The following is a 25,886-nucleotide window of genomic DNA, read 5'->3' as shown; positions in this document are numbered from 1 at the left end:
CGCCAGTGGGGCGGGGGGGGGATCACTTCACCCACGCCCAACACCTCTCTTCCCCCTCTCCTCGGCCCTTAAGACTGCAAGTGAACTTCTTTCCCCCATGAAGCGAGCCTGGCCCAGTGGTAAATGCAGCACTGCAGGCTACTTCAGCTGACTGCAGTTCAGCGGTTCAAATCTCACCGGCTCAAGGTTGACTCAACCTTCCATCCTTCCGAGGTGGGTGAAATGAGGACCCAGACTGTGGGGGCGATATGCTGACTCTGTAAACCGCTTAGAGAGGGCTGAAAGCCCTATAAAGCGGTATATAAGTCTAACTTGCTATTGCTATATGAGATTTAACATCAAATCCACTTTCCTAAGGAAAGAGTGCTATAGTTGTGTTGTCAAGAGCAAGAAGGACTGTCCTTAGTCCTGATCATGAAATGGGCCTTAACACAGCCTTTCCCCTGAAGATACCCATGTTTTGAGAAAAACATGGAAGGTAGAAATTTTCTGAAATGCACTTTTCATGTCCAGAAAAGCCCAGTCCTAGAGATTGACTTAAGCCAATGCAGTTTGGGGGCAATATGCTGACTCTGTAAACCGCTTAGAGAGGGCTGAAAGCCCTATGAAGCGGTATATAAGTCTAACTGCTATTGCTATCTATCTATCTATCTATCTATCTATCTATCTATCTATCTATCTATCTATCTAATCTTCTTATCCTATCTATCAGCCATCTGTCTTTCTCTGTCTCTCTACCTATCATCCATCATCTCTCTCTCTCTCTCCCTCCCTCCCTCTCTCTCTCTCTCTATCAATCATCTATCTATCTATCTGGGTGAAATGAGGACCCAGACTGTGGGGGCGATATGCTGACTCTGTAAAACCGCTTAGAGAGGGCTGAAAGCCCTATGAAGCGGTATATAAGTCTAACTGCTATTTCTATCTATCTATCTATATCTATCTATCTATCTATCTATCTAATCTTCTTATCCTATCTATCAGCCATCTGTCTTTCTCTGTCTCGCTACCTATCATCCATCATCTCTCTCTCTCTCTCCCTCCCTCCCTCTCTCTATCAATCATCTATCTATCTATCTATCTGGGTGAAATGAGGACCCAGACTATGGGGGCGATATGCTGACTGTAAACCGCTTAGAGAGGGCTGAAAGCCCTATGAAGCGGTATATAAGTCTAACCGCTATTGCTATGAAGTGCATGCGACGCAACTCTCCGGAAAGCGAACAAATGCCGTCGAGCGGGCTTCCTCCTTTACAGCTGCACCGCCCTTTAAACCCGTATCTTCAGTGGAAGAGGAGAGGCCAGGCAACGACATCTGGGTAAAGCACAGGAGGGACGATGGGTAGGTGGGTGGGTGGAGACGGGCAGCGTATACCGGGCGCAGCGTGGCGCCACCAACCCAAAAAAGGAGATCGCTTCCTACCCAGGGAGGAGCAACACTGCGTAAATCTTGTGACTTCCAAGCCGGAAATTCAAAAAACGGAGCATTAAAAACTTGTGAGTCTTTCCTTTTTTGTAAAAGAGAAACTCGCTCTCTCTGACTCGGACGGGAGTTCTCCGATCGGCTTGATCGCACGGGATCCATAGCCGAGCGTTCCCTGCGCGCTTTTGGGTAACCCTGCGCTGCTTCTAATGAATGAATTCGGGGAAAGGACTTTTGGAAGCTCTGGCGCGTTTTTCAACCACCCTTTCGCCGCAGCCGCCTTCCCTACTTTTGTGGTTCGATTTAACACCTGCAACTAATCTACAACTCCAGCTCAAAACTTTTTACCCCCCCCCCCCCGGGAGCCGCAATCGAGGTAGTAAGCGACTTTGGAGAGGGGTTGGAGGAAACCGAGAGGAGGGAGGCAGGGAGGGAGCTCCGTTTTCCTGGATCTCGCTGTTGGCGTCTTTCCTTTTGGCGTCTTTCCTTTTTCCAGCCTTAACTGCCCCCCCCCCTCTTAAAATCTCCGTCCAGGCGAAAGCCGAACAAGTGGCAAAAGTTGCTGATGAACTTTTGAAAAGTTTTGCTCGGGAAATGAGTTCGGGGGGGGGGGGGGCAGAAAGTTCGTAGAAGGGCGGTGGCGTTTCGGGACCAGGGAAAAGGAAGCGGCTGTTGTGATCAAGAGGGGCGGTGGAAGATGAAAGTTACTCCCTAAAGACCTTGGGCCCTGTAACGGGGAAGGATCCTTCCTGCCCTGCCATGACAATCCGTGAACGAGGCCGCCAGTTTTCATTAGGGCCAGCGTTTCTCAACCTTAGCAACTTGAAGATGTCCGGACTTCAACTCCCAGAATTCCCCAGCCAGCGAATGCTGGCTGGGGGATTCTGGGAGTTGAAGTCCGGACATCTTCAAGTTGCCAAGGTTGAGAAACACTGCAATTAGGCCAAGCTGAAAAAAAAAAGTTTGAGTTTGAGTTTGAAGTTTATTTATACGCCGCCCTTTTCCCTGGAGGGGACTCAGGGCGGCTCACAACCCAAGGGGGAGGGGGAGACAAACTTTTAACATATAAGACAATACATAATTTTTTTTTAAAAAAGCCTTTTTTCCCCCAAATAAAGGCGCAGTCTCGGATGGGGGAATTCCCTTCTGTGGTTTTAGGGTGCCGGGCGCATCAAATGGACCAATTCAAAAAGGCAGCTTACCTTGATCCCATTGCTCAGAGGAAGTTGTGCGTTAGGAAAATGAAGGCTTATTTTTTTGAAAAGGTCTGGAAATCCCCCCAAAGGAAAATGGAGGGCCACGGTTGCCATGTGATCTAACTTCAAGTGTACATTGCAAATTTTGCATTTTTGTATTAAAAAAAGGATGAATTTCTCTCACTTAAGAATTCTCCAGGTCCTGTTTTTGTGATAAGGTAGGATGGAGCATTGGAAGTGTAGTGGTATAAAATCCCTGACTTCCTCCTGAAGGACTAATCTCAGATGATACTTGGCTTGTAATTTATAGTGTTCCAGAATACAGCCTATTATCCCCCTGGGCTTGAATCAATGCCATTTAGAATTTGGATCCACATAGGATGTGAATAACCTTCAGCTTTTATTATTATATCCATTTACTTGTCCCAAAGTCTTTTAATGAGGCCTGCAGAAAATTTGAGAATGGATCGGGCTGGGGAAAAAAAATAGAAATTACAGCAAAAAATATATATTGAAGAGCCCTTATTTATTATGAATGGAGATTTACAACTGATCTTAAGTGGGGCTGCATTCCTTGTGAAGGTTCTAAACTGGGACTCTGTATCAGACAGGGAAATGTAACTTTCTAGCAGTATTTTTTTATAAATTTTTATTTTAAACACATAAACACATCAACAGAAACAAACACATGAGTTAAAAACAACATAGGAACAATAAGTTCCATCGTATATCATACCGCGGTTCCGAATCGGTTTCTTTGCAGTTAGTGTTTTCCCTTCTATACATTTCTATCTTGCGTTCATAGTCTCCTTATTCGTTATCCATTTTTATGTACAATTCTTTATTTATTTATACTTAGCTACTTATGACCAAATATTATTTACCTATATTGTGCTTTATATTTTTACTGTCATTTATTCTCTTACATCCAGTTATAGGTATACATTCACATAGTTATTCTTTTTCTTTGCCATTCTTATATTATTATTACCCCAGTTAAAAGGTTATAAGGTATGGTTTGGAATGCTTTGTTTACCATCCTTCACACCTGCTATGACACCACCTTATTTTCTCTTTCTTTTCTCCCACCCTTCCTTCTCTACTTCCTTCCTTCCTCCTCTCCTTCCCCTTCTTCCTTCCCTTACCTCTCCCCTACTCCTACCCTCTTTCTTCTCCTTCCTACCCTCTCTCCTTCTCTTTCTCTTCCTCCCTCCTCTCCTTCTCTAGCAGTTTTTTTAATCTGGTAGAAAATCATAGCTGGTACACTATGTTGTGCTTTGAGGGCACCACCATACCTGGGTGACTCATGCACTCCTGCTGTGAAGGGTGAGCAAGTGTGATAAATGTATGCATGTATGCATGTGTATATGTACGTACATACAGCAGGGGTGAAATTATTTTTTTTTACTGCCAGTTCTGTGGAAGGGGAAGGATACTACAAAATCTCCATTTCCTCTCCACTCCAGGGAAAGGATACTGCAAAATCCCCATTCCCACCACACTCTGGGGCCAACCAGAGGTGTATTTGCCAGTTCTCTGAACTACTCAAAATTTCCGCTTCCAGTTCTCCAGAACCTGCTGAATTTCACCCCTGATATCCTCTGTGTGTGTGTGTGTCTGCGTGTGTGTGTTTTACACATACATATATACTGTGGGGGCATTTATATTTTAAATTAGTAATTTCAGTAGGTGTAAGGTGAAGCTATAGACTAGAGAGAGTACAGTTTATTATTATTATTATTAGGATTTGTATGCCGCCCACTCTCGAGAGACTCAGGGCGGCTTACAGATAAAACGGGGAGTGGGGACATATAAAAATTAAAAAGAACAGACATTAAAATTGCACAACATTCATATAGCTTAGAGTGGGGCTGGATAAATCAACAGCCCCAGGCCTGCCGGAACAGCCAGGTCTTAATCGCTTTGCGGAAGGCCGGAAGAGTAGTAAGGGTCCGGATCTCCACGGGGAGATTGTTCCATAGGGCCGGAGCAGCTACAGAGAAGGCCCTCCCCCGGGGAGTCGCCAGCCAACATTGACTGGCAGATGGAATCCGGAGGAAGCCTACTCTGTGTGATCTTATAGGTCTCTGGGTGGTAAATGGTACGGCATCTATAGTTTCACCTTGCACCATCTGAAATTATTTCCTAAAGTAATAATAAAATTGTTTGCTTACTACATTTAGACTGTCTGATGATTGAACAACTATATTGAAGCAGTTATCTTGGGTAGTGGTGCCTTTCCACCCCCTACAAAGAGCTGTGCTTTTCACTTTTATCTGATTTCTTGCCTTCATATGGATTGGTGTTCCTATCCTGTTGGGACATGATAAGCCACATTACTGCTTAATGTTTAGCTCTTTTGACAAATGGTTGAATTATGTCAAAAGGATTTTAGGTAATGTTTGTTGATTACCTTTGAAAATAACTTTTTAACCAAATAGATGGCAAACCATGTTTCAGTGAAATGGAAGGAAAGGTCTGGTCATGATATATTTGACTTTTTTAGTGTGTATATGAGTGCATGGGGAAAAAAAAATATGTTCTAGCTTTTAGTGACATTGCCACATTACAAAAGCAGTAACATGACTTATCTGCGTGGCACGACAAAACTGCGGTCCACTAAAGCGCGCCCGATTAAAGCGCGTACCTGACGTCATTAGCAGCGCGACAAATATGACCGCGGAGAAAAAAGGGTGCTTTAAAAAGCGCTTTTAAAGCAAGCCGATTCACGTAAAGGTAAGGGTTAGGGTTAGGGTTAGGTTAAGGGTTAGGGTTAGGTTTAGGGTTACGTTAAGAGTTAGGGTTAGGTTTAGCGTTAGGGTTAGGGTTAGGGTTACGTTAAGCGTTAGGGTTAGGTTTAGGGTTAGGTTAAGGGTTAGCGTTAGGTTTAGCGTTAGGTTAAGGGTTAGGTTTAGGGTTAGGTTAAGGGTTAGGTTTAGGGTTAGGTTTGGGGGGGTTAGGGTAAGGTTTTCGCGTTAATTTTAACTTTACCGCTCACAGCGTGATGTTTTCGTCGCGCTGTGATGATGTCAGGTATGCGCTTTCGTCGAGCGTGCTTTAGTCTACCGCGGTTTTGTGGTGGAACCCTTATCTGTCCCCTCGTCCCAGAGTGATCATTTGCTGAATTATTTAACTTTAGTTTATGTTGACATTATTTCCTGTAACTGTTGCTCTTACCAGTAATTCTTTTGTGCAAAAGTATTTGTTTTTGGTTGGTTGGGAGAGAATTTGTGAGTGTTTATCTTTCATGGATGTCTTTTATTTCTTTTCCACTACCTTATTTCTAAATGCTTAGCATTGTTTTTTCCCTCCCTGTTTTAGAGATTTTAACTCCTAAGAAAACGTTCCATCATGGGTGACGACAACAATGTGGCATTTCGCCAGCAGCTACTATCAATTGATGAAAACTTAGGGAAGGACGATGTAGAAGATATGAAATTTCTCTGTTCTGATTTCATCTCGTTCAAGAAGCTGGAAACAGTGAAATCAGCCCTGGATATTTTCCAATTTCTCATCAATGAAGACTTAATTAATAAGGATGATACTTCTCTCATAGCAGAGCTTCTGTACATTATTGAGCGTTACGATCTGCTCCAGAAACTTCGTTATACTAAAGAGATGGTTCAAGAAAAACTGCATAAGGAAAGAAAAGTATCTGGTTATCGGTGAGTTTTCCAAACACTTCCAGTTAAAATACATTGTTTGAGGCATTATTTTCTCTTCTGAATGGGTACTAAGCACTTTAATCATATATTTATTTTGACTCTGTATATCTAAATATTTGCCATCAAAGTTCATTACCCAAAATTAGGCCTCCTCCGAATTCCATCATCCAGCCAGTGTAGACTGGCAACTACCCGGAGGAGAGCCTTCTCGGTGGCTGCTCCGACCCTCTGGAACGAACTCCCCGTGGAGATTCGGACCCTCACCACCCTCCAGACCTTCCGCGCCGCCCTAAAGATCTGGCTGTCCCAGCTGGTCTGGGGTTAAGATTCTAACCCCACTCGAATTGTGTGACTGTTGTGTTTTTAATAATGATGTATTGTCTTTATGTTAGAAATTGTTTGTCCTTCCCCCCACCCTTTTTTTGAACTGTGAGCCGCCCTGAGTCCCCCCAGGGAAAAGGGCGGCATACAAATAAATTTAAAAAATAAAAAATAAAAAATTTCAGAAGCTTAAATTGAAAAGGCAGGCAAGGTGCTAAGGATGAATAGCTTATAATCTTATATAAAAAGCATTGGCTTACATGTTCTTCGGGATTGGGTGCCATATAAATTCATTAAATACTTAAATACTTAAATGTTTAGACTTGTCACCCAGACAGATGCTGTATGAAGTAACACAAGGCCTCACAAAGGATGATGTGAAGACTGCTGCTTTTCTTCTGAGGGATGACCTCCCAAAGAAACAATCCATCATGGTGAGTAAAACCAAAGACTAAGAAGCAAGAAACATCAAACATATTTCAAAACGCCTGCCAAAAATATAAATAAAGCAGGAATAATTTTTTAAAAAAATCCCAAAAAAGTTATAGGTGGTGCAGTGGTTAGGGTGCAGTACTGCAGGCCACTTCAGCTGACTGTTATCTGCAGTTCAGCGGTTCAAATCTCACCGGCTCAAGGTTGACTCAGCCTTCCATCCTTCCGAGGTGGGTGAAATGAGAACCCAGACTGTGGGGGCGATATGCTGACTCTGTAAACCGCTTAGAGAGGGCTGAAAGCCCTATGAAGCGGTATATAAGTCTAACTGCTATTGCTATATGAGATTTAACATCAAATCCACTTTCCTAAGGAAAGAGTGCTATAGTTGTGTTGTCAAGAGCAAGAAGGATTATCCTTAGTCCTGATCATGAAATGGGCCTTAACACAGCCTTTCCCCTGAAGATACACATGTTTTGAGAAAAACATGGAAGATAGAAATTTTCTGAAATGCACTTTTCATGTCCAGAAAAGCCCAGTCCTAGAGATTGACTTAAGCCAATGCAGTTTAGGAGATTTTCAATTTATTAAAGAAACATTGGATGTTGCTCTTATGTTACTGACGGGACTTGGTTGAAGATGTGGAAAAACTTTGGTTATTACCGCAGCATGGAAAGCACATTTAAGTTATAACTATTGCATTTATTTTATTTTTTTCCCAGTCAGCTTCGGAGTTGCTGACTTCCCTGGAGAAGAAAGACCTTCTACAGGAGTCAAACCTGGATATTCTTGAAAATATCTGCGAGAAAACAGCACCTTGTCTTCTGAAGAAAATAGAGATGTACAAACAACCGGAAGGTGTCTAATTTTGAAAAATATTGTTTATCAAATATTTGTGGTCATTCTTCTGTGCAAGTCACACGGTACTAGATTAATACTGTGCCAAGTAGTCCCAAGCAAAAAATGGGCTTATTAAGTATGCCCTTGTTATTCTTTAAAGGGGGGCAGGTGGCAAATGTGGAACATAACCTATTTCACTGCCTTCCTTTTTTCCCCCTTAAGCCAGAGGTGGGTTCCTACCAGTTCGCACCAGTTCGGTAGAACCGGTTCGTCAAATCTACCGAACCGGTTAGAAGAGGTTCCACCAGTGGACCCGGAAAGCAGGCCACACCTACAGAAGAGGTTCCAAAATTTTTTTGAAACCCACCACTGCCTTAAGCCCTGTACTCCATATCTGCTAGAGATCCCTTTCTTCTCACTTTTCATATTTCAGGAGAAAAAAGAGTAAAAAGGATCAGAGAAAGTTAAGGGAGGTGAAGCAGGGAAAGGGCTTGGGCTTCACCCCATTCGCTTCCTATGTTCTGTATCATGTAATAAATAGGCAAGAATATATTTAGCAAAAATAAATATATTTAGTATGTCACTTGGGACCATCTTCTGGTTTACCCTCCATTTCAATTATATCAGCTAACCTGCAAGTCCTATTGTCTGTGGGTCTCCTAAGTGGTTTTGGACTACTTCAAGCCTATGGAAGATAAACGTTAATCTATAATTAAAGCGTGGCACTACAAAACCGCGCTCGTCAAAATCGCGGTGATAAAATCGCGGCGCTAAAGCTGCGACGTCATCACCGCGCATCATCACCGCCGCGACAACAGCGCGGCCACAGAAGGGCGCTTTAAAACGTCGCCGCGGCAGAAAGCCGATTTCAATTAAGGTAAGGGTTAGGATTAGGTTTAGGGGTTTGTTTTAGGGTTAGGTTTAGCGTTAGGTTTAGGGTTCGGTTTAGGGTACTGAGTGCTTGGGAATGCGCGGATTTGCCCTCCGCGATTATGTCATCGCGGTAGGGTCGCGTTTTTCCTTAACGCTTAGAACGGCGCGAATTAGCCTTCGCGCTTATGTCTCCGCGGATAAGGGCTTCGTGGATTTGTGGTGGAACCTAATTAAAGTTCCCATTAATATTTTCTAACTGATACAAAAATACCCTTATGTGAGGTAAAAAATCTTTAGGGGTGAGAGAGTGGAAGAGGCATTTCTTTAGCCAAGATGCTTACGAGCTGCATCTGCCTGCATGGAGTATCATTGCCATCCCCTTGTAGCCTGATGAATTTAAGCATCTCCTAAGTTGATCAATGCTGAATTTGCCCAATTAGTCTTTCTTAAGGCATCTTGAGGATTGTTTGGATAAAACATGTAACCTTTGTATTATTTTGTGAAGAAGTTCGTTTATTCATTCACATGGATAGAGCAACACATCTCACATGGGTAATGTATGGGTAGCGTAATAATAGCAATAGCAGTTAGACTTATATACCGCTTCATAGGGCTTTCAGCCCTCTCTAAGCGGTTTACAGAGTCAGCATATTGCCCCCAACAATCTGGGTCCTCATTTTACCCACCTCGGAAGGATGGAAGGCTGAGTCAACCTTGAGCCGGTGAGATTTGAACCGCTGAACTGCAGATAACAGTCAGCTGAAGTGGCCTGCAGTACTGCACCTTAACCACTGCGCCACCTTGGCTCTTAACCCCACAGACTGTAAAAATAAACTTTAAAATTCTACCGTAATAGAAACTATTATAAAAAAAAATAGTAAAATCATTAAGCGAAATATGAATTAAAAAGACTAGGAGGGACCCTCTTGACATTAATTACAATAGAGGCATCTCACCATCTTCCCCAAGTCCGCTGACGCAGCCGCGTCTTAAGGGGCTTCTGAAAGATTGGCAGACACAGATGGGGCCAATCTCACTTCAGGGGTGAATGATGTTGGGTGAAATTGTGTTAGATGAAAATTTTTATTTATTATTAAAATTTATATGCCACCCAATCCCGAAGGACTCCGGGCGGCTTACAAAAGAAGAAAAAGAAAAGAAAAGAAAGCAGTTTAAAATCACAAAACCACATTCATTCTAACCGGGGTTGGACCTCAACATGAGGTCAACAGCCCCAGGCCTGCCGGAACAGCCAAGTTTTTACAGCTTTCCTGAAGGCCATGAGAGTGGGTAAGGTCCGGATCTCTGGGGGTAGCTGATTCCAAAGAGTCGGAGCAGCCACAGAGAAGGCTCTCCTCCGGGGGCCCGCCAGCCGACATTGGCTGACGGCATCCGAAGGAGGCCCAATCTGTGGGATCTTACTGGCCGTTGGGAGGTATGTGGCAGTAGGCGGTCTCGGAGGTATGCTGGCCCTAAGCCACGTAGGGCTTTAAAGGTAATGACCAACACCTTGAATTGCGTCCGGAGACCAATTGGTAGCCAGTGCAGCTCGCGGAGGATAAGTGTAACGTGGGTGTACCTCGGCACACCCAATATCACTCGCGCGGCCGCATACTGGACTAGCTGCAGTCTCCAAACGCTTTTCAAGGGTAGCCCCATATAGGAAAAAAAAAAAGAGGAAAGTGCCATTATTGGAACACCTTGATGGACTTGTAAAAAGGGTGACCAAATTCAAAATTCTAACATCACACACAAACACACACACACACACACACCATGGCTAAGTGATTGTAGCTTGTGCCCTTGGCAACCACCCTGCATTTATTGCCACTTGCAATAGCTTGTGGTCATTTGCTAAGTTGAGACATTTGTTAAATGAGTTTTGCCCCCATTTTACAACCTTTTTTTGCCACAGTTAAGTGAATCACTGCACTTGTTAAGTTAGTACCACAGCTGCTAAGTGAATCTGGTTTCCCCATTGCTTGTCAGAGAATCACAAAGGGTGATCACAGGACCCCGCGACTGTCATAAATATGAGTCAGTTGCCAAGCGTTTGCATTTTGATCACATGACCATGGGGATGCTGCAATGGTCATAAGTGTGAAAAATCAGCATAAATCTTTTTTTTTTAGTGCTGTTGTAACTTTGAAGGGTCACTAAATGAACTGTTGCAATTTGAGGAATACCTGTAGTGGGTTCACTTAATGACCACTCCAATAAAGCTTGTAAAATTGTATGCAGTTACGACCATTGTGACTTATGGCCGAAATTTTGGAGTCAATTGCAATTGTAAGTCAAAGACTTTGTGGTTTTTTTTTAAAAATTGCTGTCTTCAGACTACTGTCATCTTTCCGGGGCCATGAATAATAATAACCTAACTACACCCTATTTTTAACGACTTGCCTGAGGTTATGTTAAACAACCTGAATATTCTACTTACCAATTCAGTTATATGGCTACAATAATAAAAGAAAGAAAATGGCATTGCCAAAAGAGTTTCCCACAAAAGGGAGAGATTCTAGGTCAGGACCTCCATTATTGCGCTGATTTATTCTAGCATAAATACCACTTTTTGAAGCAGTTTGAAGATTACAAGATACTTCCCCCCCAAAAAACAGAAAATGTGTGTTGAGACTAGGAGTTAATATTAGGAGTGCGATTACTTTAAAAACTAGGTGTGCTAAAGAGTTCCGTTTTATTTGTTCGTTGTCATATGACTCTTCCTTCAACTTTTAGTTGATGAATCAGCACTCTTAAAAATGTTTAGTACTTATTTAGATTTTTTAAAAAAAAGTTGTGCTCTTCCCCAATCATTTTATTGTTGCTTTATAGTGCTTCCTCAAGGAATCAAAGAAACTGTTCCCTCTCCTGTTGGTGCCTTTAATAAACCAACTTTTGGAAGTATTTCACTTCAGGTATGTCTTCGCAAACATTGTGGTCCATTTGTGTAAAGAAGCCTGTCTCAACATTTTCATCCTGGATGAAACCTCGAAAAAATGGTCAGGCCCACTCTCATGGCCTTCCGTAAGGCTCTTAAGACCTGGCTATTCCAGCAGGCCCCGGGCTGTCGAACTCATGATTTGAGTTCCAGCCCCGATTAGATTCGGTGTATGTTGTGATCTTTTTTACTATGTTTTTCTGTGTTTTTTAACTTCTATTTTAATTGTATTGTTGTAAGCCGCCCGGAGTCCTCCGGGATTGGGCGGCCTATAAATTTATTAAACATTCAAACAAACATTCAAACATTCCACCTGGCTATTACCTGGGGGAGGGCCTTCTCTGTGGTAGCTCCGGCCCTCTGGAATGAACTCCCCGCAGGGACTCGGACCCTCACCTCTCTCCAGGCCTTCCGAAAAGCCGTCAAAACCTGGCTTTGCCGGCAGGCCTGGGGGTGATGAGTTCCCTCCCCTTTCGACATGTATGGTTGTGCGACTGTTGTCTACTTTTATTATTTGTATTTTGTCTTTTATGTTCCCCTTTTTTTCCCCTTTGAATTGTTCACCACCCTGAGTCCTCCCGGAGAAGGGCGGCATACAAATTAATAAATACGAATATGAATACGAATTCCTCAAACTGCCTGGCCTCTGGTAGAGGACCTGAGATTGTGGAAGACATGTACCACCAATAGGGGTGAGAAGGGAACTTTATAAAAATAGCATTAGTCTGGATTTGATTTTGAGCAAGTGAAAAGCTACTTGACACTGAATTCAAAGAGGAAAGGAGGTGTTTTTCCCCCCTATCTTTTAGCTAGGGGCCATGCTGCTTGCTGGAACATGAAAGCATGTCAGTATTTATGTTCCAGCATGTATTAGAGAGGTTCTTTTGATCCTTATTAAGATTGGTGATTCTGACCTGAACAAATATCTCCTTTCTTCTATTGCTCTTGTCTGCCTGTCCTCTGAGATGTCTTTTGTTAACATCTGTGTTACATCTCTGTATCTTAAAATGCAGATGATGCCTATTACTTTGTTCAACAAAAGCTACAAATTTCTGATAGTTTTAATATTCTAGCTCATTTTTTCCTTTTAAAATGTTGCAACTAATAAGTATAGACTGAAATTCGCATCAAGAGGAAATAGAAGTAGATTAGTATTATGATGAAAGAGATGGAATTGAAATGGAACAAAAAATATTCTGCAGAAAGTCGTGAGGCCTAACGTCCCCAATCCTGTTCTTTTTCCTGATCAGACTTCTAGAGTACCGTATTTTTCGGAGTATAAAACACACCTTTCCCCCCCCCCCTAAAAGAGTGTAGAAATGTTGGTGTGTCTTATACACCGAATACAGCTATTTTCGGGCCCCCGAAGCCCCGCATCCCATTTTTGTGAAAAATGGGCTGTGTTTTGCAAAAAAGGGGGCATTTGTGCCTTCTCCCACCCCTAGAAGCACTTTGCAGGCTTCAGCAGGGCTGGGGGCCTTCCCCGAGCCCTGCTGAAGCCTGCAGAGTACTCCTGGGGGCCGGGGAGGACAAAAACTTTTTTTCCTGACTTACCTCTTTGAAATCTTGGTGCGTCTTATACACAGGTGCATCTTATAATCCAAAAAATACGGTATTTGCTAGTAAATAGTAAGTAAGCCCAGTCATGTTAATTTACAATGGCTTATACGGGAGTAAGCTAAACTCCAAGATGACATTCTTCGGAGTAGATATGACAACAAATACCTCATTTTAATTTTTCTTATTTTCTTTTCTATGCAGGATCCTGTTCTGCCAAAGAATCACGGTAGGTAGTTTTGCAGTGTACTGAAACATTCTGAGTTTTCTCATTTGCCTGTTAGATTTAAGTTTTTGGCAAACTGCCTTGCCGTTCACCTAAGCATTGTAACATGTCCTGGCATGTAGAGTCATAGGTCCACCAAGTAAACAAGAAATGCAGTTCCTTTTGCCAGTAGGCTGGTAGAGTTGTCAGAAGTCTCTTCTAAATGGCCGTTTGAGTAATGGGGTGTGGCAATCAAAATACTTTCAGTTCTGCTTTCTACATGAAGTCTTGGACAGACCGGAAATAGACCCAGGGGTTCCTTTTAATGTTTCTTTTCTCATACCAGCTGTGAAATTAAAAGGCTGGGATATGGCATTGAAAGAAAATAGGAATCTGACTTGGGAAATAACCATAAGCTGTTGTTAATAATGCAGGTTGATTTATGAGCACAGTTGAGCCCAAAATTTCTGTTTCTAAGCAAGGCAGTTGTTAAGTGAGTTTTGGCTCATTTTATAATCTTTTTTGAGATAGATGTTAAGTGAATCACTGCAGTTTTTCAGTGAATCATGCCGTTGTTAAGCAAATCTGGCTCCCCCCACTGACTTCGCTTGTTGGAATCCGGCTGGGAATGTTATATGTTGATCACATGACCCTGGGACAGTGCAACTATCCTAAATACATGCCAGTTGCCAAGCGCTCAAATTTTGATCCCCTGACTACGGGGATGCTGCAACAGCTGTGAAAAATAGTCATAAGTCACTTTTTTCAGTGCTGTTGTGTTCTGACCCCCCTCGTCCCACACCAACACACTCCGAGTCAAATATACTTTACGGAATTTATTAACAGACAGACAAGTCCTTGGCAGCAAACCGGCACAGACAAGCCTGGGCAGCAATCCAGCACAGATAAACCGTGGCAGCAATCCAGCCTGCTAGGCTCACAATGCTGTTCTCCAACATTTGTTAATGCGTTGACTTCTGCAAAAGGGGCGTTTGCACAAGCATTCCCTTTATAGTCTGGAGAGGAGCCTAATTACCACCAGCTGAGTGTAATTACCTCCTGTAACTGCACAACTGTTCCTGACGCCTATTAGCTCTCCGGTGGCAGGCATCCAGGAACAACTCACTGCTGACATCCGGATCACACTCCCTTATCTCCTCCCCACTGGTCCAAGGCTCATGCGGCTCCTTGTGGCCAACCAGCCTCTCTGCGCCCTGCTTGGAGTCGGCACCCTGTCCAGGGTCCTCCACATCCTCCAAAGCCAACTCATAGGGCCCCTCGCTGTCGGAGTCTGGTGGCAGCTCCAACGACTCCTGCTGGGCCACAACATGTTGTAACTTTGAATGTTCACTAAACAAATAGTCGTAAGTTAGATTTATATCAAAGTCATTGATTGAGATGGACAATAATAGAAATTGAATGACTGAATAAAAAAGAAATAAATGTTTGCAATCATTGTCTAGAAATTGATTTAATTTGGGAAATTGCAGATTCTGCCATTCAAATGTACTGCCTTTTGCCTGAATCAGCCAATGTAAAACATTAAATTAAAAAAACCAAGTACTGTATTTTTCGGACTATAAGACACACGGATGTACAAGACGCACCAAGATTTCAAAGAGGTAAATAAGAAAAAAAAGTTTTTTGTCCTCCTTGGACCCCTAGAAACACTCTGCAGGCTTCAGTAGGGCTGGGAGAAGGCAGAAATGCCCCCCTTTTGGGGGAAAATGTACGGAAAATGGGCTATTTTTTGCAGAAATGGGGGAATTTTTTCCTTCCCTCAGCCCTGATGAAGCCTGCAGAGTGTTTCTGTGGAATGGGGGAAGGCAAAAATGCTTCTGTTTTTGCAAAAAACAGCCCATGTTACACAAAAATGGGATGCAGAGGCGGGGCTTCGGGAGGCCAAAAATGGCTGTATTCGGTGTATAAGACGCACCAACATTTCCATGCTCTTAGGAGGGGGGGAATATCCGTCTTATACTCTGAAAAATATGCTATCTTATATAAAGCTGTGTGCACAGCTCCTAAGTCAAGTAATATATGAATTTTCCTTTTCTTCTTAGAATCCCTTTGCGATGAAAAGCTTGGGAGTCTACAAGAGCATACTGGAAATTTTTATTCTTTACCTGCAAATCAAGGTTTGTTTAGAAATTTTATATGACGCCCTGTTTTTTGTTTAACGCTAGTTTTAAAATAAAACAGGTGCCAGGTGCTCTGAATTGGCATTGAATGAAACTAGAAGTACTTCAATATTTCACCACAGTAGAATACAGAAACATCCAGGGTCCTTCTCAATCTGGACAGAGAAGAAATCAGAAAGCGTGGAAATACAGAGAGCCTTAAGATTCTTGTCATGGAATCCGGGAGTAGAAAGAAGTGAGGAGGTGCCCTGTTTTTAATGTTTCAAAGAACCTTTTTCTTAGAGTGAGATGTGAGGTGGGTTCACTTGCCTGGCATCTTTATCCAAACATAGTTATTATATGTTACACCCACAGGCTGACGTTACGGCAGTATTTTTATGATTTTTTTCCCCTATTCTTTTAGAAGTCTATCTGATTCTTTTATGGCGAGATAAGATGATCACATAACAACTCTGGATGATGCTAATTAGAACTGATGGGGGACACTTTGATCCAGGCCAGTGGTGGGTTTCAAAAATTGTTCGAACCTACTCTGTGGGTGTAGCCTCCTTTGTGGGAGTGGCTTGCTGACCATGTGACCGGATGGGAGTGGCTTGCCGCCCATGTGACCAGATATGAAGATGCCGACGACACTTATCAGAACCCCCTTAAATTACCTCACTGGCCTGCATAAGAATAGGATGTAAACTTGTTTTTTAAAGGGCATCTTTGGTTTGCGTTGAAACAACTTCAACACACGCAACGTTCTGATTGCACCACAAACGCAGTAGTCATCCTTACCTTTCATAGAGGGACTGAGTTTTATAAATATGAGCATGATAGTGTAGAATAATCATATCCAAGGACCAGTGGTGGGTTTCAAAAATTTTTGGAACCTCTTCTGTAGGTGTGGCCTGCTTTCCGGGTCCACTGGTGGAACCTCTTCTAACCGGTTTGGTAGATTTGACGAACCGGTTCTACCGAATAGGTGCGAACTGGTAGGAACTCACCTCTGATCCAGGCTTTGATCCAGAAGACATCCAATTACTTGTGTGCTTTTTCTCAAAAGATACTTCAGTATACTCTGACCCTTTTTGTTTACTTAAAAGTACTTGTTTTAATAGTTTTGTGATCTATTTTTGAATGCAAATAATAATGTAGTGTGAACATTTTATTTTTATTTCATGCTTTTGGGAACTGCCAAAAATCATGAAAGGTAGCAGAATTCTTATATCCGTTAATGTGATAGAATTGTTATTATTATTATTATTTATTATTATTATTTATTAAATTTATAGGCCGCCCAATCCCGCAGGACTCTGGGCGGCTTACAAAGCGAAAGAAAAAAGGAAAATAAAATAAAAAAATTAAAATTCACAACACACATTCGTTCTAGTCGGGGCTGGATCTTTCAATAAGGTCAACAGCACCAGGCCTGCCGGAACAGCCAGGTTTTAACAGCCTTCCTGAAGGCCGTGAGAGTGGGCAAGATCCGGACCTCTGGGCGGGTAGCTGATTCCAAAGGGTTGGAGCAGCCACAGAGAAGGCTCTCCTCCAGGGGCCCACCAGCCGGCACTGTTTGGCTGACGGCATCCGAAGGAGGCCCACCCTGTGGGATCTTATCGGCCGTTGGGAGGTATGTGGCAGTAGGCAGTCTCGCAGATACGCTGGTCCTAAGCCATGTAGGGCTTGAAAGGTAATGACCAACATCTTGAATTGCGTCCGGAAACTAATTGGTAGCCAGTGCAGCTCGCAGAGGACAGGTGTAACATGGGTGTACCTCGGTACACCCAATATCGCTCTTGCGGCTGCATTCTGGACTAACTGTAGTCTCCAAACGCTTTTCAAGGGTAGCCCCATGTAGAGCGCATTGCAATAATCCAGCCTTGAGGTGACAATTGCCAGCTAAAGGAGAGAGGGAGGGGGAGTAAAAGGGCATTCCAGCATGGAGTCACTCCATGGACGGATACAAAAGAAGCCAGATGATTGAGGATCTCCAGAGAAGATCACAGGAAGGGAGGGAAGACATCCCTGGTCTGTGCAGTTGTGTCCCAGAAGCAGCCATCGTTTCAAGTGTGGTCACAACTCCTTGTGTGGCCACACTGAAAAAGCGATTGCTTAGGTGATGTGGTTGTGCAGCCCACCAACAAATGTGAGCTGCTGTACTTTCCTAGTGCTGTCCGTGTTGTGAAAAGTGCTGTGGCAAATGCTGAAATAACATGATCCCTTCCGGCACACAGCTGCATGGCCCAGGGACACTGAGGCAGAGTGGTTTATCCTCGTTCCCCAATGTGAGGTCCTGACTCTATATCCTCAAAGATAAGTGGGAGATAGGGAGGAAGGATAAAGGGGAGGGGGGGAGACAGGCCCAAGACCTGGGGGTGTCGCTTGGGAAAAAGATAAGCGAATGACTCTGGTTGTGCTGCAGCAGCCATGACTTCAAAACTGTTTGTAAGTAGCTTTGGGGGGGGAAGGTCTTTTATAACTTCAAACAGTTGCTAAGTGCCTGGTCGTACATCAAGGACTACCTGCACCAGCTAGTCCTGGAAGTTCTAGCCGCTGCAGCACCAATGCAGTCCCATAAACAAAATTTGAATGCTTAGCAAGTAGCTTGCACTTACGACGGGTTGCAGAATCTTGTGGTCACATAATCATCCTTACAAACCTTCTCTGCTAGCTTTCAACAATAGCAATAGCAGTTAGACTTATATACCGCTTCATAGGGCTTTCAGCCCTCTCTAAGCGGTTTACAGAGTCAGCATATCGCCCCCACAGTCTGGGTCCTCATTTCACCCACCTCGGAAGGATGGAAGGCTGAGTCAACCCTGAGCCGGTGAGATTTGAACAGCCGAACTGCAGATAACAGTCAGCTGAAGTAGCCTGCAGTACAGCACTCTAACCATTGTGCCACCTCGGCTCTCTAACAAGCAAAGTCAAGGAGAAATTCAGCAAGGCAGATCACAACTCAAGGACTACCTCCATTGTCTGCAGTATTCTACTCTCAAATGATTAAGATAAGATAAATCTTTTAAGTCTTCTTATTTCTTCGTAATTTTTTAAGATGTCAACGCAGTGCCTTCGCCTTGTTCCTTGGGACAGAAGTTACCACAAACTGCCAGAGAGAATGATACGAATGCTGAAGCCATGGTTTGTATCTTCTGAATTGCTTCTCGAGTATCCCAATCAATCAGTATATGAATTGGAATCTAGCTCAGATCTAGCTGTTTAGTATGTTTTATCTTGGCCAATTCTTAACTTTTAAAAGTCCTTTTACAACATGGTGGACATGAGCCCTTCAGATGCTATTGAACTTCAATTCTCATTAGACCCACAAGCAAATCTAATCGCCTGGGGTTTATGAGAATTGTAATGCAACCTCCACAGACTTTCTAGGTCAAGATTGACTCAAACGTTTACCTATATTCCTCTTTGCTTGCAGCTTGATAGACAATACAGTGGTGATGGATTGTGGTGTGGGGAATGGCCGCCAAGCAGTATCGGTTCCAGGGGTGGGTTCCTGCCAGTTCTAACCTCTTCTATAGAAGAGGTTCCACAAATCTACTGTTTAGAACTGGTTCCAGCTCCCTCTCCCTGCCCGTCCGCACCCCGCTTGCCCCGCCCACCACTCACTAATTGGCTGGCTCACCAATTGCCCCGCCCGCCTCTAAGAGTCCTATCTAAATCTTAAAGTCTTAAAGTTGTCAAGTTTGAACACCCCTGGGGGTTTTTTCTAAAGGGTTAGGGGTGCAAAGGTCTTGTAACTTGACAGCTTTAAGACTTGGTGCTTCAAATGCCGGAGTTCCTGAGCCAACATTTTGGTTGCTAAGCAAGAGCGTTGTTAAGTAAGTTTCATCGGATTTTACAAGTTGGCCACGCCCACCCGGTCACATGGCCGGCAAGCCACTCCCATTCGGTCACATGGCTGGCAAGCCACTCCCACCCAGTCACATGGCTGGTAAGCCACTCCCACAAAGCAGACCACACCTACAGAAGAGGTTCTAAAACATTTTGAAACCCACCACTGATCAGTTCCCATGAGACATTGCTGCCCCCTCCCCAGAACAGATGGCAGAGTGTGGTTGTCTGGTTCTCATAACAAAGTGAATAGAAGTGATTGGTGGGCATAATGGACTGTGGGTGGCCCATGAGGAAACGGGGAATGAGCTATGCATGCCTTTCCATGGGAAGCCCATGTTTTGCTTCTTCTGTGCCAATGTGGATTTATTCAGTAAAGTTTACACTCTTGGAAAAAATAATGTCCTTTTAAATGTCTGTATTCCTCAAGTTGACAATTCATTGCAATTTTGTTCGTTTGCTTCATCTGTGAGGACCTGACACCAGTGTAGCTATAGCTGTTTTTTTTCAGCTCAGGTCTCATTTCTAAAAGCAATCAAAGGAAGTTAGATTCATTACAGAACTGATCCGGATGACTCTCGGATGGTTCTTCACACACAAAATAACGTCCAACTTGCAGGTTGTAATAGTGATGTTGGTTTTAAAGGCAACGAATTTTGTGCACCAGATGTCTGTGACAAATATTCGAGTGCAAAACTTGGAATTTGATAGAGCAGACAATTGAAAGTCACCCATATTAAGATCTACTGGACGAGAAAGACCTTTGGTGTGACTTAGCAGGATTGCTGTTAAATCCTAGTTGGTTTTCTAGCAATTGAGCAATGAATAGAGCAGATTGAATCTCAATCAAAGAATATTTTGCTAGGATTCCAGACACTGTTGCAAAACAACTGAATTTCATTGATGTTCTATAAGGTATTTTAGACCAAGAAAGCAATGCCATATAAATCTTAAACTCTTTTCATTGGAACAGCTATAGTAACAGAACCTTGCATATCTGAATGTTCTTCCTTCCTCCCTCCCTCCCTCCCTTTATCTTTGGCCAAATTAGGGAGAGACCTGTTTGAGGTTTTCTCACATTAGTTTCCTGGAATGGATACAGGTTAAAGCTGCTCAGTTTTTCCTTACTAAGAGGCTGTCCCTCCTATCCTCCAAAGCTATCCCCTCTGCCCTCCACAATCGCTTTTGGTAATGCTAATATATTAATTATGAGCCAAGATGGCGCAGTGGTTAGGGTGCAGTACTGCAGGCCACTTCAGCTGACTGTTATCTGCAGTTCAGGGGTTCTAATCTCACCGGCTCAGGGTTGACTCAGCCTTCCATCCTTCCGAGGTGGGTAAAATGAGGACCCGGATTGTTGTTGGGGGGCAATATGCTGACTCTGTAAACCGCTTAGAGAGGGCTGAAAGCCCTATGAAGCGGTATATAAGTCTAACTGCTATTGCTATCGCTATTAAGATCTTACAAACCAAAGTCTGATACTCTTTTCCTGTCTTTCATTCTGCAGATGTTATCTCAGTATAAAATGGATGGGCAGTGCAGAGGATATTGTCTTATTATTAACAATGTCAATTTTGAAGGTTTTCTCAGAAAAAGGAAAGGATCGGACAAAGATGCCAGTAAGTGGCTTAAATGAGTGCTTATATTGAGATATCCGTCTTTAAAAACAAAAACAAAAAAAAAACCTTGCTTCCATATCTTTCTATAAAGTGCTTTCCCATTACAAAACAGCAAATGATTACTAATGTGTACCTTTTGTGTGGTTTCAGGTAAACGTTTTTAGTTATTGTTGTGGCCTGTGTCCAGATTTTTTTTATCTCATTTTATTCCACAGAAGGTGGCAGGCTAGGATTTTATGGTTCCACCACAAAACCGCGCCCGACTAAACCGCGTCGCTGATGTCATCAACAGGGCGACAACAGCGCGGAGACAGAAGCACACTGTAAACCCTAAACCTAAAATTAACCCCCAAACCTAAACCTAACCCCCCTAAACCTAATCCTAAACCTAACCCTAAACCTAATCTTAACCCTTAACCTAACCCTAACCCTTAACCTAACCCTAACCCTTAACCTAACCCTAACCCTAAAGCTAAACCTAACCCTAACCCTAACCCTTAACCTAACCCTAAACCTAACCCTAATCCTAACCCTTAACCTAACCCTTAACCTAACCCTAAAGCTAACCCTAAAGCTAACCCTAACCCTTAACCTAACCCTAAAACCTAACCCTTAACCTAACCCTAAACCTAACCCTAATCCTAACCCTTAACCTAACCCTTAACCTAACCCTTAACCTAACCCTAAACCTAACCCTAACCCTTAACCTAACCCTAAAACCTAACCCTAAACCTAACCCTAAAGCTAACCCTAAACCTAACCCTTACCTTAAGTTGAATCGGCTTGCTTTCAAAGCGCTATTTAAAGCGCCCTTCTTTCTCCGCGCTGGCTGTTGTCGCCCTGTTGATGACGTCAGCGACACGGTTTAATCAGGCGCGGCTTAGTTGGGCGCGGTTTTGACGGGTCACGGGATTTTATCACTAAGAGATAATTAGCTTAATGAAAATAAGTAGAACTGACATGTGCAAATGGAAATAAGTTGCGGTTTTCATGGATTGGAGCATTCACACTGCAGCTTCCCTTAATCTTATGGAAATGGGAGTGTCAATTCTTTTCCCATCAACTTCCTCATAAAATAGCACAGATAATCCTGACTCACCAACCGTAATTGCGACCCAGCAACTCTGTCACTAAGTGATGTGATTGCTAAGTGAAAAGTCAAATGACTTCCTGATTTGCAAAGTTTGTTAGTTCCAGCTGCGGTCGTTAAGCAAATCATCACAGGTCATTAAACACAATGTCATGTGACTGCAATTTGTGATGTCTTCCCGGCTTTGATGCATACAAATGTCACTTATATGACTGAGGGACATTGAGACCATCACAAATGTGCATTGGTTGCCAAGTTGTCAAATCCTAATCACATGACCATAGGGATGCTGCAATGGCCACAACTTCGAGGACCAATTGTAAATCTTCTTGTTCAGCACTGCTATAACTTTGAATGATTGATAAGTGAAGATTACCTGTGTAAAATTATTTCTACTCCTAATGTTGAGCAAAAACAAGATGTCTACTGTAGTGATTAAGGGAGGACCATAGCCATTAGATGACATAAGAGCCGAGGTGGCGCAGTGGTTAAATGCAGCACTGCAGGCTACTTCAGCTGACTGCAGTTCAGCAGTTCGGCTGTTCAAATCTCACCGGCTCAAGGTTGACTCAGCCTTCCATCCTTCCGAGGTGGGTAAAATGAGGACCCGGATTGTTGTTGGGGGCAATATGCTGACTCTGTAAACCGCTTAGAGAGGGCTGAAAGCCCTATGAAGCGGTATATAAGTCTAACTATTGCTATTGCTACATTTAGTTTGTATATTTTTTCACATGGCTGCCTACTTTTTTAAGTCCTTCCTATTCAATGAAGAAAGATCGGAGCTGTAAGGGACTGAGCTCGTGTTTGCAATTCCAAAACGCCTTTGCAAATTCTATCAGCCTATTGAAATGGGGCAATAGGCTCTCTTGTTAAGTTCCAAAACAGAACATTATTCAGTTTCTGCATTTATAGAATGTTTAGAAGAAGTAAACAGGTAAGGGTAGTCTCACAGTTTATAAGCCTAGTAGATTATCGAAAAAAGAGAGACCATTTTGTGGCCTTTCCCCCCACTAAAAATGCAGAAATAGAAATTGTTGCCGTATCATTTCTGTGTAACTTAGATCCATGAAATGGCCCAGCCACTGACATTGTTTTGTATTAAACGCTTTGCCTTCTTTCTTTGTAACAGTGGAGCTGAAACGTGTGTTTACCTGGCTTGGATTCCAAGTGAAAAAGTATGACGACAAGACTTCTACAGAAATTAAAGAAATCTTGAGGTTTTGGCAGTCTTTCGGGAATTGGAAAGACAGTGACTGTCTGGTGTGCTGTATTCTATCTCATGGAAAATCTGGGGAAATTTTTGGGACAGATGAACGTCTGATTCCAATCCGTACCATCACATCATACTTCAAAGCCAACAACTGCCCATTGTTGGCTCAGAAACCCAAGCTCTTCTTCATCCAGGCCTGTCAAGGTGAAAAGATACAGCAACCAGTCTATCTCCAAGAAGACTCCGACTATGCTGTCTCATTTGAACCAGATGCCCAAAGTTCAGGATATGTGTCTTCCCAACAGCTGACCTCAACTATTCCAGATGAAGCAGATTTCCTGCTTGGCATGGCCACTGTGGATGGATATCTCTCTTTCCGGCATGTACATGAAGGGACTTGGTACATTCAGGCTCTTTGCAGTAAGTTGCAGCTCCTGGTGCCAAGGTAGGATTCACGTTACATGGAAGTCTTCTCTTTAATGTCACTGTTCTGAATGAACTACCAAGTATAGATTCGTAAGCTGTTAGGAGGCCACTTAGCCCATTCCAAATGGACTTTCCACACAATTTTCAACCATCGTTTCATAGGCTTTTCATGCACCAGCTCAAAATCCTGATAGCACAGGCTTGTCTTGAGTTAGTGATTTCCCTTCCATCCTAATCCTGTGAGGGAGAGTGAGCTGGGAGAATGTGACTAGTCCAAGAAGCTACAGTAGCCCTCATCCTGGGTCTCCTGGTCTTCTCCAACATCTTAGCCACGACGCCATCCTGGCTCTGGTAATCTTTGTGCTGAATAGGCAGAGGGGAGATAAATGCATAAATGGTTAAATGCAGCACTACAGGCTACTTCAGCTGACTGCAGTTCTGCAGTTCGGCTGTTCAAATCTCACCGGCTCAAGGTTGACTCAGCCTTCCATCCTTCCAAGGTGGGTAAAATGAGGACCCGGATTGTTGTTGGGGGCAATATGCTGACTCTGTAAACTGCTTAGAGAGGGCTGAAAGCCTATGAAGCGGTATATAAGTCTAACTGCTATTGCTATTGCTATTCTTGATTGCAGACAAGCTGGGGCCCTAAGAAATTTCCAACATGCTAAATAATTTTGTCTCTAAGCCTAAACATGCAGTTGATGTCATGCTTTTCTGATTTGCAATTATGTTAGTTTATAGTCCAGTGATAATATAAAGGGAAGTAAGTCTTGTCACTAAGTGATGCGATTGTTAAGTGAAAAGTCAAATGACTTCCTGATTTGCGAACGATTGATATTTTGTTGATGTTCATTTTCTTCTCTTTAGAGGTGAAGATATATTATCCATTCTTACAGCAGTCAATGAAGAAGTGAGCAAACGGGCGGATGCTCAGTGCGAAAGGAAACAGATGCCCCAACCAGCTTATACTCTCAGGAAAAAATTGATCTTCCCTGTGCCTAACGAACCTTTGGTGCCATCAGAGCAGAGTTCAGACATGCAATAATTTAGATTGCTGGGGACAGAGGGAGAAAAGAGTGGTGAGTTCAAAAAGAACTCTTCTCTCTTGTTTTCATTCATTTTTTGTTGTGTTTTGAGCAGGAATTCTGTTCCATTTGATATTTAAGATGAAGAAACATGCACTTTCCCCATCTGCCGCTCATTTCATATGTCAAAAATGATTTGTATGATCAGCACATTTCTTAAGCAAGCCTTCTTTTCTACAGCTGAAGGATATCAGATATGATCTAACTAGGTTTGCTTCATTGGGAAGGAATAGACTGCAGAATTATTGTTGCTCAGGGATCTATCTCCAATCCCAGGAGCAACCTTTGTGGATTAAACACAATGAGATCTTTTTTAATACTACCACAATAGATAAATTAATATGTCTTTCAGCTATTAACTACAGTGGATACTCTGCTATATTTATTTAATGCTTGTGGAGGCAGAGAAGATGCAGTTTGCAGAAGCCTTGATTGCAGATCTTGCCTAAGTTCCAACTCTCTCCAAGAAGTTAATGAAATCCAGAACAAAATCTATATAAAAGGACAGAACCTGGTAGTTCTGTTTCCCCCCTTTCAATGCGAAAATGTTTCCTCTAATCCACAACAGGTATGGACTGTACATTGTAAATTGTAAATATACAGTTGTACATTGAACATCGGAACACTTGCATTACAGTGAGCAGAGGGAAATAAAGCGACATGATAAATTACAATGCAGTGTTTTAGAGATAAGACTTCAACAAAGAAATAATGGATAAATATAAATAGGCCAATCTCACGCCAATTAAAAATTGTGTCAGGAAAGAAGTAGCAGAAGTCTTGGTTTGCTATATATTTTGAAAGCAAGTTCTTCTATATGGTTCCACCACAAAACCGCGGTAGACTAAAGCGCGTGTGACTAAAGCGCGGTGACAAAACCGCGCGACAACAGCGCGCCGACAGAAGCGCGCTGTAACATAACCCTAAAAATAACCCTAAACCTAAACCTAACGCTAAACCTTACCTTAAGTTAAATCGCGCTTCTGTCGGCGCGCTGTTGTCGGCGCACTTTTGACATCGCGGTTTTAGCG

The 25,886-nt window shown here is 42.9% G+C and overlaps 1 protein-coding gene across 4 annotated transcripts in view; it reads left to right on the top strand.

Annotated features, from left to right (window-relative positions):
• Positions 1 to 25,886, top strand: part of LOC116503720 (CASP8 and FADD-like apoptosis regulator) — a 69,129-nt gene that overhangs the window by 32,781 nt on the left and 10,462 nt on the right. Inside the window, exons 1-11 of one of the 4 annotated variants that reach the window (XM_032210309.1) lie at positions 1,393 to 1,497; positions 5,941 to 6,284; positions 6,940 to 7,039; positions 7,760 to 7,895; positions 11,583 to 11,665; positions 13,450 to 13,474; positions 15,514 to 15,588; positions 18,632 to 18,717; positions 20,933 to 21,044; positions 23,264 to 23,789; positions 24,638 to 24,849. In XM_032210309.1, the coding sequence (XP_032066200.1) occupies positions 5,971 to 6,284; positions 6,940 to 7,039; positions 7,760 to 7,895; positions 11,583 to 11,665; positions 13,450 to 13,474; positions 15,514 to 15,588; positions 18,632 to 18,717; positions 20,933 to 21,044; positions 23,264 to 23,789; positions 24,638 to 24,815 (1,635 nt within the window). In that variant the 5' untranslated portion in view covers positions 1,393 to 1,497; positions 5,941 to 5,970 and the 3' untranslated portion in view covers positions 24,816 to 24,849. The other 3 variants (XM_032210317.1, XM_032210301.1, XM_032210326.1) reach the window with 3 other exon arrangements.

Source organism: Thamnophis elegans, chromosome 1 (assembly GCF_009769535.1).
Source record: "Thamnophis elegans isolate rThaEle1 chromosome 1, rThaEle1.pri, whole genome shotgun sequence".
NCBI classification, from domain to species: domain Eukaryota; kingdom Metazoa; phylum Chordata; class Lepidosauria; order Squamata; family Colubridae; genus Thamnophis; species Thamnophis elegans.
The sequence above is the reverse complement of the archived record's forward strand: the minus strand, read 5'-3'. Positions and strand labels throughout refer to the sequence as shown.